This window comes from Tinamus guttatus, unplaced genomic scaffold, assembly GCF_059628265.1.
Source record: "Tinamus guttatus ecotype Peru unplaced genomic scaffold, ASM5962826v1 Tinamus_guttatus_pri_ptg000211l, whole genome shotgun sequence".
NCBI lineage: Eukaryota > Metazoa > Chordata > Aves > Tinamiformes > Tinamidae > Tinamus > Tinamus guttatus.
This window is the reverse complement of record NW_028288745.1, coordinates 5,753,179-5,769,736: the sequence shown is the minus strand read 5'-3', so window position 1 is coordinate 5,769,736 and position 16,558 is coordinate 5,753,179. Positions and strand designations below refer to the sequence as shown.

General features: G+C 51.4%; 1 protein-coding gene across 2 annotated transcripts in view; it reads left to right on the top strand.

Annotated features, from left to right (window-relative positions):
- Positions 1–16,558, top strand: part of LOC104574603 (pre-B-cell leukemia transcription factor 1) — a 119,075-nt gene that overhangs the window by 85,581 nt on the left and 16,936 nt on the right. For both annotated transcript variants that reach the window (XM_088524493.1, XM_088524492.1), the window contains exons 3-6: positions 9,254–9,498; positions 11,981–12,171; positions 13,098–13,233; positions 16,069–16,228. In XM_088524493.1, coding sequence (XP_088380619.1) covers positions 9,254–9,498; positions 11,981–12,171; positions 13,098–13,233; positions 16,069–16,228 — 732 coding nt within the window. The remainder of the gene's footprint in view (positions 1–9,253; positions 9,499–11,980; positions 12,172–13,097; positions 13,234–16,068; positions 16,229–16,558) is intronic.

The window sequence follows — 16,558 nt, the reverse complement described above, 5'->3', positions numbered from 1 at the left end:
ATCACCCGCAGTGAGATCGCTTGTTTGGCTGCGATCGTGGTCCCCCCCAGGCTGGGTTGTTCGAGCCTCAGGCCAAAGGCCTCACAGTTGTCTCATTCAGGGCTCCCGGGTAGAGGTGGCAAAAGCAGCAAGTCCGCGTTGCCCGGGGCTCTTCTGCTGCCTTGCTGGACAGGGCTGCGATGGCTCCTTCCTGAGGGCAGGTGTGTTGCGCAGGGCAGCGGGGATGCTGGAGCTCAGGCACGCTGCTCCGCATCCAGAAGATGGGTCCGTACCTTGTTATGTTGGCACCAGAGACCGTCTTCTCTTCCACGGGGCTGTAAATGCAGACCTGCTCATTCAGGCTGTGGTTTTATGGCCATGTGTCTTAGCCATGCTACGGATGGACCATGTAGGCTTGGGCAAGCTGGATGTCTCTGATGCTGCGGATGGAGCATGCTTGGAAACCAGACAAAAGGCAGGGAGAAGCATAGGCAGGCTTTGGTCTGAGCTATGCACAGCATTTGAGAGTGAAACTTTCCACGTGTGCACTAGGAAGGTCTGCAAGCAGCTAGAGGAACATCTAGTCCTGGAGAGCTGTGGTGCTTCCAACACGTGCTGGCTCTGGCTCAGGCACACTTTCTGTCTTGGCTCCTTGGTTTTTGAACCACGGTTCTGCCCTGCCTGCCTTTATGAGAGAGAAAGGGAGGAAAACACTGGAGTGTTTCCTGCTGTCGCTTGACTCTGAGACCTGAAGCTTTAGGAAATCTCTCCTGCATTGCACAAAATCCTAAATCTAGTCTGTGGCAACACTGTCAACTTTGTGCTTGGTGAGTCAGAGTGACTTGGGAGTCAGAGTGCTCTCAGTCATGAGATGGACGGTGGGTCAGCCTGAGGTGTGAAGAGGACATTGCCACCAAGCGCTGATAAGCACCAAGCCAAGAGTTCTTGGTTGGAGTGTCCAGGAGCATCTTTTTGAAGGATAGCTGGTAAAGAAAATACAAAAGGCAGCTCTTAGTCCTGGGCTCTTGCCAGCCTTTTCACCTTTGCTGCCCCGGCGGCTTTGTGCGCTGGGCAGCCGCCCGCCAGCGCCTGCGGCCGGGGGGGATGACCTTCCCGAAGGGGAGCTGCTCCCAAGGCAGCTTCCTGGGGGGAGCCTCCCTTTGTCCGCCTGGGCTTCAGGGCTTGGCCTGGGGCGGGCCAAGCGGGACCCTTGTCCGCAGAGGGGCTCGGGAGGCCCTGGGTTCTCATTAGCAGATGCAGCTCATTCAAAGGTTTCTTTTCAGTGAGAAGGATTCATATGCAAAGCGCCGAGCTGGAGTGGGAAGCAGCTCCCAGCCTGACTAGTGTGCAGGGGATATATATATATATATTTTTTTTTTTTTTTCCCATGATTGGACCTGTCCTAAGAGCAAAATCTTGTATTTTGTCTGCTGATTTGCAGGGTTTGGGGGCAGGCAGTCCTACAAGATTTTGGGGTGCAAATGCCCCCCCTCGCCAAGAGGCAGGGGAATTGGGTGCCCGCAGGCCATCGGCTGCGTTACGTCTTGCGCGGAGATCCGACGCAGCAGGAGAGCAGCGCGGGCTCTCGTCCCGCTCTGCTTCTCCCCTGCCCTTGCTGGGCAGAGGAGCCACAGTCAGGGCCCTTGCTCAGCCGTGCACTTCCAAGGGAAGAGCCACGATAAGATGTAGGAGAGCAGCCAGGGCTGACCGCGGCGTGGAGTTCAGCTCCAGGTGCTAAAGGTTGTTCCTGAGTACTGTTAATGGGGACTGAAGTTGACTTGCTTCATTATAGGGAGCCATGAGGGTTGGGGGCCATGGCAGAGGAGCAGAGCTGCACAGTATGGCACTCCTTGGCTTTGGTTGGCGCTTCTTGAAATGATTATAGGCATTTTTGACTTGTTTTCTGTGGCTAAAGCTGCTTCTGCTTGGTGATCTGCCTGTAGCCCGAGCAGTTCAGGGAGCCACTGGATTACATTACCGCTTCCAAATTTTCCCCTTTTACTACGTGGTTGTGTAGGGGAGTTTTGCCACTGATGCTGATGGGAGTTAAACACCGGCCTCCAGCTAAGCATCTGTGAGTAGACAGGGTCAAAGCCGTAAAAAGAAGAATAAAAAGGTATTTAAACGTAATGCACAGTGTTCTGTTAGACCACTACAGAGCAATAATTGGGAATATGAAAAGGGGGCTGTAAGTTTCAGTGCCTGCCTAAGTTACTAGCCACAAACAAGACGTGAGCAAGAGAGAAGGGCTCATGTGCGTTCGTTCTGCCTTCAGGGAGCCACGTTTCCCGAGGAATCTGGTTTTTGGTAATCACCACAATATTATGCCCATTTTTTTTTTCTTTTTTAATGGAAAAGGCTATTTTAGGTCACTTTTTCTTTTTTTTCCCCCCATCCAAATGTGTTAGTAATAATTTTCCAGACCTTTAGAGCATTGTGCTGCCAGATCTTTGCTCACTATGGCAACTGGTTTGGCATTTGGGGAGGGTGAGGAGAGGACTTGTGCAGACGCCTTTCCGACACGCTAAACTACATTTCTCTCCCCTGCCGCTTACTCGGCACGTGCAAGCTGAAGCGATGAAGAGCCTCTGCTGGGAGCTGAGTGACTTTTTGGCATATGATAAATTCCCCTCTCTCGTCCCCCCTCTCCCACAAAATTGCAGTGTGAGCGTAATTCAAACTTTTTGTGAATTCGGGTTGAGTTGAGCAAATAATCTGGGCATCTTTCAGCCCAGAAAGATGAGAAATATACCCAGTTGTTTTGAAATTGACCCAGATTTCAAGTCAGCAAGAACCTCTCCACCTCAGAAAGCCTCTGTCACAAGATTGATTAAGTAAGTGCTTTCTTTCCAACGGCCCTGACGCACATGCCGGTGTCAGGAGAGGAGGTGGCTTTGTGAGTGCCCAGGGTGGCTTTGCAGCGTCCGTGGGTACCAGTGTCTTTCTTTTTGTTGTTGCGGTGATTTGTTGGTTTGTTTTATTGCTTTAGACTGTGGAAATTGGTGACAGAAACGGCCCATCGGTTTCACAATGTTCCTCCTTTCTCTGGGAAATAAATAAATAAGTAGATGCACAAAAAAAAAAAAAAAAAAAAAGAAAAGCCACTTTGCCAGCTGAAATTTTCCATGCCTCATCTCACGGCAGCCTGTTTTGGAAAATCTGAGAAAAATCTGTTCATCCATTTGTAAATTTTGGAAAGGTTGGAGAAAGGAGGGGAACTTTTATGTCAATTTTAAGAAAAAAAATCACTTCACCTTCTTCCCTCCTCCTAGAAGGATTACGTGCCTGTGTTTGGAAAGTCCAGCCTCCGTCAGTTCTGCAAATAGGTATCTGTGTGTTGACTTTCTCAGTGGCTTCTCTTAAACACTGTGCGTACGTCCAGCTTGGGTTTAAAGTTTTGTGACTGCTTAACACTGAATGTTCCAGCTTGCTTGATGAGAGCCTTGATCTCCACTGAACGTGGGCACCATGTGCTTTGCCTAGAAGACATTTACGTTGATGTCTGTCGCTTGGATGTCTCAACTGGTGGTTGAATGAAGGCAGATGGAGCTGCTTGAGCATCCTACAGAGTGTTCTGGGAACTTAGTTATTCCCTGTCAACATAGGGTCCCTAAGGTGGCTTTGTGTTTAAAGTGGAAGTCCAAGTCAACAGTTGAAACAAGAACATGGAACTCAGCTTTGATGATTGCTGGTCAGAAGACTTTGGTGGTGTAAGGGACGCCCTGTGCAAGAAGGGATATTCCTGTTTCCCCCGCTTCTGTCCTGCCATCTCATCACGTGTGGATAGGGCTGTGCCTGGGTAGGGCTCGTTCAGGATTTTGCTGGGATTTCACATGGGCTGGGACTTGGTCGAGTTGGAGCAGTGTAATGCTTAGCCAGTTAGCCAAGCCCTGGACAAGATTTGCACGTACGCTTGGAGCCTGTGGGTGATATAGTGTGGGTGCATTAGCTTAATTTAGATTTATGTAGCTCTGGGGACACACAAGCCGGGAAATGTGATGCTTCCCTTTGTGTGGGGGCTTTGCTGTGATACTGGGATGCAGAAGAACTGAAGCTGCAAATATATTGAAACAGAGGAGGAGGAAAAACAGGAGTTTAAGTAGGTGCCTGGTAATGTAGTTGGCTTGGGGGTATTTCTGCAAAAGCAGAGTTTGGGAAGAGTGAACTCGGGTCCGTGCTGTGAATGGAGGCAGCATCGTGTCGCTGTCCCGACACGGCTACGAGCGCGCGCCTGAGCACAGGGACTATTTTTATGTAAGGTTTAGTGCTGTTGATGGTAAATGTTCACAAATGTGGAATTGGGCCCCAGCAAATATTGAGATCAGCTTAAAATGATGAGGCGACTCACAGGTTTGGTTAGCAGGGATGCTTGTCAGCGTTCCGGCTGCCCCTGTATTTGCCAGCTGTTGTCTTAGACCTGGAGATCTGAAAGAATATCCTTAATGAATAGCAGGGAAGTATGTGATTCCTGAAACTTCCAAAGCCAAGTCAAAATTGCGAACCACGGTAAAATTGCAAAACGGGGGATAATGTTTAACTCTGAGTAGCATTTCAGAGTCGAGCTGCGTGGCTACGTGGGCCTGCGGGACGTAGCCAGGAGTGTCTGCGTGTGCAGGGAGGAACCGGTGCGCGTCCGTGGTGTCTGACGCTTACAGGCTGTCCCAGCCCTTGGGAAGGGCTTTTTCTTCCCTTGATGCACAGCGGAGGCCCGAGTGCTTCGGAGGGGAGGGCCGAGGAGGCCTCCGGCCGCGCTGGTGCCGAGCGCTGCGCCGGAGCGGCCGGTGGGCGCTGCAGCCGCCGCGTTGCTGCCCGGGGCGCCTGCCTCGGCCCCGGGACGGTGACGCAGAGCAGCTCCCAGCCCCGCGGCCGGCGGAGGCATCTCTCGCTCCTCGTGCAGCGCCGTTGTTGCGTGGCTCCCCCCCGCAATACATCTTCGGCACAGTGGAGGCAGGAAAGAAAACCCTTCTGAAAATCACAACCTAATTACTCCCATCTGCTCCGTCACTGCTTCCCATTTCTGCCTGCCAGGATGCTTGTCTCCGATGCTAAGTAGCACATTATTTTCGATAAGTTGCAATCATTTACTTGAAATCTCCTTCTCCTTTAAAACGTCCCCCTGGAAAGGCAATTCAGCAAGTTGGGAATGGGCAGGATCAGAGAGAAGAAAATCCAAATACAGGCAGCTGCTGGGCCCAGACAGGTCTGGTCCGGTGTTGTTGAGCGTGTTGTCTTCCTCCAACATGCCCCTGTTGCATCCCTTGGCATCTGCTGGCTTGGGCTCCTCCAGTTTCTTCTGCTCACCCTTCTCTTGGCCATGTATGAAGAGGGATGACTGCACGTGCATGCGGGCGTGTGAGACGGGCCGAGGCAGGAGGATACAAAGACTGTAGCAAAACTGTCCGCCTCCTGCTATGAGCAGGTATGTGCTATTGCAGGAGCCTAACCAGCAGAGTTGTACAGTTGCCTCCCTCGTGTTTTGCTAGCTGTAGGCTCTGACCTCATTAGGATCAGAAGCTCCTGCCCTTTGAAGAAATGAGGTGGAGCTGGGAGATTGGAGCCTCCTTTTGTGGTCTCGGCTGCCTGTCTCCCTTGGCCGCAGGGAGCACTGCTGAGGCATTCTCGGTCCTGCGCTGCTGCCGTCCTCCCTGACGGCGTTCACTTGCCTTCGTGATGTTCTTCGGCCAGTGTTGGCTTGGGTCTGAAAGGCTGGTGGGATTTGGTAAGACTGGAGAGCAGAGAGTTGTCAAGCTGAGGCCTTCAGTGGCAGAGAAAAGAGGTGCCTGCATGCTCGGCTGCTGCGCTAAGCCCGCTCTGCGGCTGCCTTTGGAAAGGTGCTCCCAGGAAGATGGGGTAAATGCGGGACTGGGAAGTTGGGGCTGTGGAGCAGGAGGAGGCCTGGTGCTGACTTCAGTGGATATCTGAGGTGTCTTCAAAGCCCCAAGCCATCCCTGGGACGCAGTCCATTTTGAAGGCACGCACCCAGCACAGTGTCTAGTGGAGGGGTGTCATTCTCCTGCCCTGAGACCCTCTGCCGAGGCTGGGATTTGGGCATGCTGGCTGCCCAACGCTTGGGAACAGTGTTGTGGTGTGGGATCACCAAGGTGCTTGGGGGACCTGCTGCCCATCTCATGTGCACCTGGGGGTTGGCTCCAGAACCTGGCAGAACCCCAGGCCATGGGACATAACCTGGGGCCTTGGCACAACCCCCATCCCGTGTCCCTGCGTCACAGGGCAGGCGAAGAGCCCAAGGAGTCATTTTCGGCTTTGCCCCCTTGCCTGATTTTCAAGGCCAGCGGTGCCACTGCGTCCCTGTGTCCCTGCACCGCTGCCAGGCAGCAGAGCAGCCCCGCCACCAGCCCTCGGATGATTTCCTCCTGCTTGCGATGCCCATAATTTCTTGTTTGAGAGAGAGAAAGAGTGAGCGAGCTCGGGAGCCATTTCCCGGGCTGCGCGTGCTAGAAATGCCCAAGCAGAAAATCCGGGCACGACCCAGTGAACTAAGCTCCGCCGCGAGCGCAGCGCCGGGCGAGGGAGTTAGCGGCGCGCGGCTGCACGCCGCCTGCCCCTTCGCTGCCGCGCGCCGCCAGGACCAGGGCAAGGTGCCGTGTGGCGTTTCACAGCACCAGCAGCGCTTTGCGCGGGGTCGGTGCCCGCAGCAGCAAACTCCTTGGGGGACAACGGGCCGGGCTCCGGGACAGGCCCCTGGGCCTGCTCTGCCTTGCGCCCCAGCTCCCTGGGGCAGCGGGAGCAGAGCCCCGGCGCGGGGCGCTCCGGCTGCCGCTGCCGGTGCCGCCGCCGGTCACCCCGATGGTGTTCCCGGGGGTACCTGGCGCGCCGTGGGGCCCGGCCCCGCTCCGCAGCAGAGCGCTTCCCTCAGGAGCGCCTTGCGGCAGTGCAGATGGGGACAAGGTGTGTGGTTCTGCTTTGGTTCAAAAATACATGTATATATGTATTTTAAAATATATATATATACACACACACATATATATGTAGGTGTGTGTGTGTATATATATAAATTGAGTGTGTGTGTATAGATATATATGGATCTATGAAACTGTCTCCTGAGCCAGGCGCACGCTCGCAGCGAGCAGCGAGCACCCTCTAGCGGCTTGGGGCTCCGCAGGCACCGGGAGAGCCGCCGCAGACACCGGGTCTTGCTTCCCTCTGCTTCTCCCTTTCCCCTGACTCTTACTTGCTCTTTTTTGTTTTGTTTTTTTTTTCCTCCCCTTCCCTTTTTCTCCTCTTTAATCAGAAGCAGAGTGCGGGAACCGCACATGCCTGGGAGCAGGCTCTCAGCTCCAGGTTTCTGCTGGAAAAGCACCGCCCGCTCCTGGACCGCAGGACCGCGGGAGCCCAGTGAGTGGGAAACGCGGTTCTGCTCAATTTGTTTTAGTGTAATTTCATGTGAAAAGTGAGAGCCCCAGGAAAGCCGGGGCCTTTCGCCAGTGCCGGCGCCCTCCCACGCCGCAATCCCCGGGCCGGCATCGCGGCCGCCTGCCCGGCTGAGCCGGCTCGCCGCGGCCACAGGAAAGGTCAGAGGCTGCTCTTCCCTGCCGGGGACACAGCTCTCCAGGGCTGCCCTGTCCCAGCTGCCTCCCTCTTTGGGGGCTGCCTGAAAGCGTTCCCAGCCGAGCAGGAGATGGGCCAAGAGGGAGACGAGGAGGGTCGGAGGGGTCCGGCGGCCTCGGATGCTCAGCGCCGGCTGCCATGGCTCACGGCAGCGCCGGCGAGATGAAACGCTGCTCTGAAATAATCATTTTGTCTCCTCCTCGCCCGAGCGCAGCCTCCCAGGGATAAATAGGCAGCATCAGTTCTGCTTAGACACATTGGCCTTTTCATTTATTTCCTTAATAGCGTTATTCTCGCCGGCCACGGAGCCGCGTCATCGCTGCGCGGAGCCGGCCCTGTCGTGCGCTGCTGCATTTTGTCCCCGCTCCGGAGCTGCATGTGCCGAGGAGGGATCCGTTGTGCAGTGCATCCGGCACCAAAGCCTCTGTGTGTCCATATGCGTGTATAGATATATATATATATATAATAAATATATTATTTAATACATATTAATATGTAGGTGTGCCTGCTCACAGCAGACGCCATGGGAGCTGGGCCGGGCGTGCGCTCCCGCTTGCGCCGTGGTAAAGCAGGAGCGCTTGTACGGCACTTTCCATCACGGGGAGCTCTCCCGACACGAGCTGCTTAATCACTCGTGCTGCCTGTCAGGCCAGCGCATCCCGGGGTGTTTCCTCTAAAAATATTTCCCTTCTGAAATCCCCTGTGCACTTCTTTTGGCACCTTTGCTTTTCCTTTTTTTTGGTTATTTAGCCACGTTGCTTTCCGTTTTTATTTAAGTTTTGGACATGCTTTTATTTAAGGTTTTACAGGAGGAGCGCACGGGTTTATTCCGTCTTCGTAGCCAGTGTCTCTTTCCTCTGCATCTTGTCATCCATTCCCGTTTTGTGTTTTTTTAAGGCTTCCTGGACCCCAGGTTGGCACTGTGCCCCGTCGCTATTTATATAAATTATTATCCCCAGCATGAAATTATTATTGGCCCGTTCTTTTGGCACATTAACTGTTTTGGGTCTTTTTACTTTCTTTTTCTTTTCTGTTTTTCCTTTTTATATCCTGACCTTCTAAGCTTTGTTTGCAGTCAGTGTTTTGAACACAAAAATACCAATTAAGGAGATGCCTGAAATAGTGATTTCAGGGGAGACTGAGGCTTAGAAAAGCTGTTTCTGTTAGGCAAACCTTTACTTGAAGTGATTTTATATTAATATCTGTATCTTTCTCAAACTTGCTTCAGAGTGAAGGAAAACATACCTGTGGTTCAGTAGGGATTTTTTTGTGTGTGTATGTTTTGCTGCTCTGTTATTGCTTCTCAATGGCAACAGATTTGAGATAGATAAACGTATATTTTTAAAACAGTGAAAATAATTTGATGTTTGTGCTGCAAATTAGAGGGTCAGAAGAAGAAAAAAAAAAAAAAAAGGACAAATGGGGCAAGTCTTATTTAAAGGTTTATCTAAATCCACGGGCCATCCTCGCCCAGCTCGGCAGAGGTGCGCGCAAGCACCTGTATGTGGCACGCATGTTTTGCAAAGCATTTTGAGCTCCTTTGCCGGGGGAAATGGGAAAACGGGAATCATTCCTCTCAGGAATTGCCTTTTTCTGCTCCCTTGTCGAAGGTTTTGTTTTCCCCACTCCCCCACGTTATGGGGGCTTTGCCAGCCCTTGCCGCGCCGCTCACGGCCCCTCTCGCCTCTTGTGTCTCTCCGTGCAGTGCTGAGCATCCGGGGAGCCCAGGAAGAGGAGCCCACGGACCCGCAGCTGATGCGGCTAGACAACATGCTGCTGGCCGAGGGGGTGGCCGGCCCCGAGAAGGGGGGCGGCTCGGCCGCCGCCGCCGCTGCCGCCGCCGCCTCCGGCGGGGCCGGCTCCGACAACTCCGTGGAGCACTCGGACTACAGAGCCAAGCTCTCCCAGATCCGGCAGATCTACCACACGGAGCTGGAGAAGTACGAGCAGGTAACAGGCTCCTTCGCGCCGGGCCCGCCGCCGGAGCAGCCCCGGGGGAGCCCAGCCTGGGACGCTGCTGACATCCGTGTCTAAGAACACGTGAGCAAGCGGGAGCGCTGGCTCTGCAAGGAAGGCACCAGGCTTTCAGCGTCAGGACTGGGTTGCTATTCCGATCTGTGCCGTGCCAACCCGCTCAGCATTTATTGCCCCTTTTATTTGCATTGCTCCTTGCCTCACGTTTGGCCCGAAGTCGGCCCCTGCGCAAGGGGACGTCTTTGTGAGCCGCTTGCTTTGCGACAGGCGGGTCTTCAGGGCAAGCGGATGCGGTGCTTGAAGCAGAGTCTTCCTTGAATATTTCTTCTGCCTGAAAAGTCAATTTTCCAGAAGGAAAAGAAAAAAATTTAAAAGTGCAGCTTTTTTTTTCTCCTGTGGAAAATAGTTATTAAAAAAAAAAAAAAAGAATTTGAGTCATGAACGCAGCTATTAGTAATACTGACAGTTGTATGAGAAGCTTTGCAGACCAAACTCCAAAATTGGTGTCTTTCACATGTATTTGGACCCAGATGTGTTCTGCAGACCTCTCTCCTCTACCTCGAGACTCGCCATCATGAGGAATGTGGTTTCAGCCCTGTGGTTTTTGCTTCACAGAGCGTGAGCAAGAACGTATCCCTCCTCTTGGAGGAATCAGCTCCATCCTTTGCTAATGCACCTGGGGCTGTGACCCAAGGGTGGCCGTGGGGTCCTGGTGCTGGGTAGTTTTGCCTGGATTACTCTGTACCAGCAGAGACTCTGGGTATGTCTCTGGGTATCTACTTGCCCGGCTAAGGCTGCTGGGCAGGATCTTCCAGTAGGAATCCGGAGAATGTCCTTTATCACAGAAAGGTCTCGTTGTTGTTTTGTTTTTCCCCTTTTCCTTCTGCCTCATTTTTTCCCCCTCAGAAAAGACCCACAGCTGAGAGAAGTGTTTCCCACCAGCCCCTTTGGGTGTGATAGGGCCACCTCTTGCCTGCTCTAATCCCACAGCTCAGCCAGAGCTTTACCCCTGGCTTGGTTGTTCTCACAACCCGCGTAGGTTGTCACTTTCACTGCAAAGATGCTTTGCAAATGGACGTGTCAGACCACATTTTTACAGCTGTGGCAAGGCAGAGCTGGCGCTGTCACCTGCCCCCCTGCAGTGCTTCTGCAAAGCCAGGGTTCAGATGTGGTTTCTGACCCATGTGCCCTGTTTCTTGTCCTGTTGGCAGGGCTTTCGGAGCCGGCTACCGTGGCTGGCTGCAGGGATTGCAGCGCCCGGCTTCACACGGTGTCTGGCCGTTGCTGTGACAGCACGGCTCCCTCCTGCAATTTTGCCTTTAATGCTCTTATTTCACGCGAAGAGGAGACAAGCTGAAATTGCTCAGGCGTCTGGGAGCAAAGAGTCGCCCGGCTTTGAGCTCTAGTAAGCGCCGCTCAGCCGGCGTCCTCTGCCTGGGGGAGATCAGAGCTGTCAATTGAAGCTGATGATGGGCAATTTGTGGGGCTCTGCTGGCCTAGTGACATCTCCCTGTTGGGTCTGAGCTGTAGAGGTGTGTGTAGGGACTTGTCACCTCCTGGACAGGTCCCCAGCAGGCTCTGGGGACAATGAACCGAGCGGGAGAAGCTGCTGGGAAGCTTGGAAGTGTGCTACATGAAAGGCACAAAGTCACGTCTCCGTCATCAGTTTGCAGAGTCGTTGGCGGTGCTTGCTAGCAATGTGATGTTCTGGGGAGCCTTCTCCAGCCTGCAGGCGGTTTTCCCTTTTCATCCTGTCCGAGGACAGGCAGTTGGGCTGGGAAAGTTGCCTTTTATCCAGAGTCAGAATCCCTCCTTTGCCCTCTGCCTGCCCTGCCCTGGCAGAGCAGCAAGGAGGCAGCAGGAGCAGCGGGACAGAGCTGTGCCAGCAGAAAGCTAATTTGGGTTATTACCTGCTTGCCCTTTCCTGTCAGGGCTCCTGCCTCATTGGGGCGTTAATTATTGTCGTTATTTACTTCTTAACAGATGTGTTAAAAGCCCTGAGGTGGCCTCTGTCTCTGGGCTCAGCAGGCAGCCGGTGCTGGGGTCTGCCTGGGGCAGTGGGAGGAAGGATGAAGGATTAGAAGGTTCATGGTTCTCCTCAAATACATCCCGAACTCCTCCAGAAAAGCAGCACGAAGACTGGGATTTCTGCATGCTTCACATGGGTCCTAGGGTTTCATTTAGGCTGGCTCCATCCATGACTCCTAAAAGCAAGGAAATTGTCGGCTTCTTTCCCTCAGTGTGTTTGGGAGTCTTTTGTGCCCTCTGCCTTGCAGGCAAGATAAATTTATCTCTCTCCAGAGAGCCACCACATCGTTGTGTGGGGTCTGCCCTGGCAAACCCTGGCCTCACAACTCGGCCATGGTCCCTCCTCGGCTATGTTGCTTCTGTACTGTCCTTGACGTCGTCGAATGACCTTCCGATCCTGGGGTTTCTTTTGCTTTTCTTGCCATCCCAGGCATGCAATGAATTCACCACCCACGTGATGAACCTGCTGCGTGAACAGAGCCGGACCCGGCCGATCTCGCCGAAGGAGATCGAGCGAATGGTGAGCATCATCCACCGCAAGTTCAGCTCCATCCAGATGCAGCTGAAGCAAAGCACGTGTGAAGCCGTCATGATCTTGCGCTCCCGATTTCTGGACGCGCGGTAAGTGCTGTCCTTCAAACTCCCCTGCCCACCTACCGTCTCTGCCATACCGAGTCACAGCAGAAGGTTTCCATGTTCTCTTTTGGAAAGATGAGATGGGTCTGGGGTGTTGGGTTTTGTAGATGAAGAGGCCCAGCCTAGCAGGGGAGGTGCGAACAGCAGTACAAGACACTCAGAACTTGTGTCTCCGGGAGGATCCCAGCTGTAGCCTGGGAATTGCATATTGATTTTGCTGTGGTGAAAGAAAATTCTGGGACCTATCACAACAAATCTCTGCGGTCAAGATGTGCACGTCAGTTGGGGATGAAAGCTAATCCTCCAGCCCATCCTGTTCCCTCTAGTTTCCTGTACTTTTCCTTCCATTTTCTTTGTCCCAATTTTTCATCATGCTGCAGAATTGTTTTCACTTCCCAAGCCAGTTACATACTGGAAGTCAGAAGGCTTGGGCTGTGGCTTGGAATGAGGAGGAGAGGCAGCTATGATTTGGGGGCACTTGGGAGGAGGTAACAGATGGCTGGTGTCTAGCTGTAAATGGAACAAACCTCACCAGGTTTACATCCGTCACAGCTTTTTTCACCCAGACCTTTGTAGAGTAGTACTGACATCTTCAGCCAGGACAACCAGACTTCCCAGGTGTAGGGGCTAGTTGCCAGTTTTAACATTTCTGTGAGCTGGAAAATGCAGCGATAATTTGAGAAAGCCGCTTATTTGCTCTGGAAGGTGCTGAGAACAGAGTTGCTGACAAGGTCCAGATGAGAGGTTTCCTAACCGTGAGTCTATTGCACAGCATGCTCCCAGGAGCAGGGAAGGGAGCGAGGGAAGTGAGGAAGGTCAGACAGTATCAAAATTGCATTTCTGTGTCTGGATCCCTGGCACTGATTCCCTTTTCTTTTTGTTCTGTTTTTTGATCTTTCTTTCATGCCAAGGCGGAAGAGACGAAACTTCAACAAACAGGCTACGGAAATCCTGAATGAGTATTTCTATTCCCATCTCAGCAACCCATACCCCAGTGAGGAAGCCAAAGAAGAGCTAGCCAAGAAATGCGGCATCACAGTCTCACAGGTAAGAGCCCAGGCGTGCAGCGAAGAGGGCTGCCGCTAGCAGGTAACGTGGGCATTTGGAAGGACAGCCCAGCCCTCAGTGAAGTGAGTTTTTTCCTAGTGCTGACTATTTAATTACTAAATGAGTGCGTGGTTTAGAGCAAGGTAGTTTAATAGAACAGAAGACAGACGTGCAGGATGGAGCTATGGCTAAGAAGAATTTTGGAGAGGTCTCGGAAGGGCTTAATGAACAATGGCTGGGCATAGAGCCAAGGTGTTAGCTGCATAGGAACGATGTGCTGGGACGCAGAGCGACGCAGATGCAAGTTTCTGGGTTTGCTGAGGCTAGGTGGGAGTATGGGACACACGAGTCCACACAAGTCAAGAGCTGCCCGCCAAGGCTGATGGGGGTTCAGCAGGTGCTTCGCTTCACAGGTTTTAAGATGAAGATTAATCAGAATGGGCATGTGTTCTGACTTCCTTCCCAGTGGAGCTCTGAGCAATTCACCCAGCAGCTCCAGCATTTGAAGCCAGAATATCTATTGCAGAGAGGTCACCAGGTGGGAAGATAGCAAAGCAGCGCATTGGCATTATTGAGGAAGCTGGAAGGAGAGATGGAATGGAGCCTCAGGCTAACAGGATATTGCTCCTGGTGCAATATTCTCTCCATGGCCTGGGTTGGGTCCTGATTTGAGTCATTACCTCCCAACATCACCTGGAGTTGCAGCAGGTTGTATTTCTTTTATCCTGCCCTGCAGCAGGGAGGGCTGGGTATGTGCAGGTAGTGTATGAAGTCTCTTCTATTTAGAAGCTACAGAGCATGCTAGGAGACCCAGAGATAGGAAACATCATAGGAATTAAACCTTCCAGGTGTCAGCTATCAACACCCAAACCAAAAAATATTCCCTGAGGTGAGGAAAAAAATGGTGAACTCATAATGAACATCCAGCTTTATCTTCTGTGTCTTAGCTCTCGAGCTGCCGTTTTGGAAGGGGGAGTACTGATGTGCTGCTTTGACAGTGTCACCAGAAAGCCATGGGACAGTGTCCTTGGAGTCAGGACAAAGAGGTTATTCTGTGAATCCCAGCTCAAGTTTGCACTCCAAGCAACCCCAGAAGGAGTTGGAGTACTCCCAGAAGAGTCCAGCATGTCCAGACATCTGACCATCCAGCCTACTCAACCTCCTGTTGAGCTTCTAAATCAATTGTCAGTAGCAGCTGGAAGTTGTTGTTATTCTTAGAATTCCCCAAATCTCTATGTACAATGATGTCGATGAAGAAGCTGAAAGCTTTAGACTCTAGACTGAGTCCTTCCTACGTCTTCTATAAACTGGTTTGTTGTGATTAAGTGTCCATGAGTGAATAGGGTATTGTCAGCAGGATTCCGAGTGAGATTTTGGTAAAGAGTTTATGGTAGTTCAGAAGGTGCCTTGACATTTTCTCTAGAAAAGCAGCTCTGGCAGGATACCGCTGCTGGGTAGCACAGACTTGAGAGTTTCCTAGCACTGTGCTGAGCCTCTGACATGGGAAATTTGGGGTGTTTATCGAGTCGTCTGATGGGTTCTCCAAGTCACAGTATTTTTAAGTGTTTGCAGCGCTGATCCCAGGATACCATCTTTGCAGTCCACAGAGATCACCTGCTTGACCTGTTTTGGGGACTTTCAGAGGACTGTGCATTGCCCTGCTGCAGACCCAGGAAAGCACCAAGTTTGACATGAGCCAAGCTACACTGCTTCACTTGAACTTCAGATCTGGCCTGTCCTTTTCAGTTGTTTCTTTAATTTTATAATAAATTGACCAGTCTCATCAAGCACACTTTGAGGTGCTTGAAGGCACCAGGCACTTAGAGGTGTCTGGAAAATCACATTGGAAACATCTCCCATAGTCTCTGTTTGCCTTTGTCATTTCCCAGCGGACTCTTTGAGGAGTGGGGACACAAGATCTGAGCTGACAACCTGAGCTTGAGCATAGCTGGGAAGCATGAAACAGAAACCAGAAAGGAAGGAAAGGGAAGTCATTTCAGCTATCTTAAATACCCATTTGCCAAATGACACAGTTGTCCACTGGGGCCAAAGTTAGGTCTTCTGATGTGCCTAGTGCTGCCTTTCCAATCCTTCTCTAAATGTGTTCTGTACTCCCAGTTTATGTAATGACTCATGCTAAACCAGTACAAAGCAAATTTCAGTTGAATTGAGAGCATTCAATTCTAGACCTTTGCACTGATTTATCTCAGAGTCTAAAAGCAGAGCTTGAGCGATATCAAGGCAAGTCTGTGTGTCAGCCATGCCTGATTATCTCATGCAGCAACTGCGTCCTGATCGGTTAATTTTTGGGGGATTTTCTCTGAGAGCCACACGCGTTTCTCTACAGGGAAGGATTGGGACATCTGGGAGAGGAGCAGGCGGAAATGCTGTCCTTGTCAGAGAGAACCTGAGGAGGAGACAAGTAAAGAGTACTAAAATAATACACATAAATTTTTAAATTTTGCAATTTCATGGCTGTTTTGCTTTCTTCCTTTTTTTTTTTTTTTTGTTTAATCATCTGATATTTGTGGGTGTTCTGCTGCACGGGTAGCAGTTGCTGTAAGAGAGTCCCGTTAGTGGAAATCACATCTGTAGCAGGACCAGATGAATCCGCCCAGACTTGGCTTTCCCAAGTGGGTCTGACAGTCATTCCCAGTAAGACGCGAGCAGGTGGAAGGTGCCCCTCTCTGTATGTTCACATTTCTTGTGATAACAGGGAGGAAGGGTAAAAATAATGTGCACTGCTTAACCTGAATTAATGTACTTTCCTCATCCAACCACAGCTTTACAGGGCTGAAACTTTAACATCTTTGTCTTTTCTTAAACTCACTCTAGGTATCAAACTGGTTTGGAAATAAGAGAATCCGGTACAAGAAGAACATAGGTAAATTTCAAGAGGAAGCCAATATTTATGCTGCCAAAACGGCTGTCACGGCTACCAATGTGTCAGCCCATGGAAGCCAGGCTAACTCACCCTCAACTCCCAATTCAGCTGGTTAGTTTTTGTTTTTTTTTATTTTGGGTTGTTACTTGTTCGTTTTTTTTGTTCATTTTTTCCTCCTCCCTCTAAACTCTCTCTCTCTCTCTCTCTCTCATATTTTCTCCCTTTGATTTTCTGATTTTTGATTTGGTTGGCTCACTTTTGTGGTCTTTTTAAAAAAGTGGGTTTCTAAATTTGGGGTTGCTTTGGGAGGGGAATATTTCCTTTTTTTTTTTTTTCTTGGTTCCCCATTCCGTTCTGTTTTGTTGTTGCTGTTGTTCAAAAGAGATGTGATCAGACCGTGTGACTGATGGTGACGTGCTGGGGGTTATATGGATGGATGGT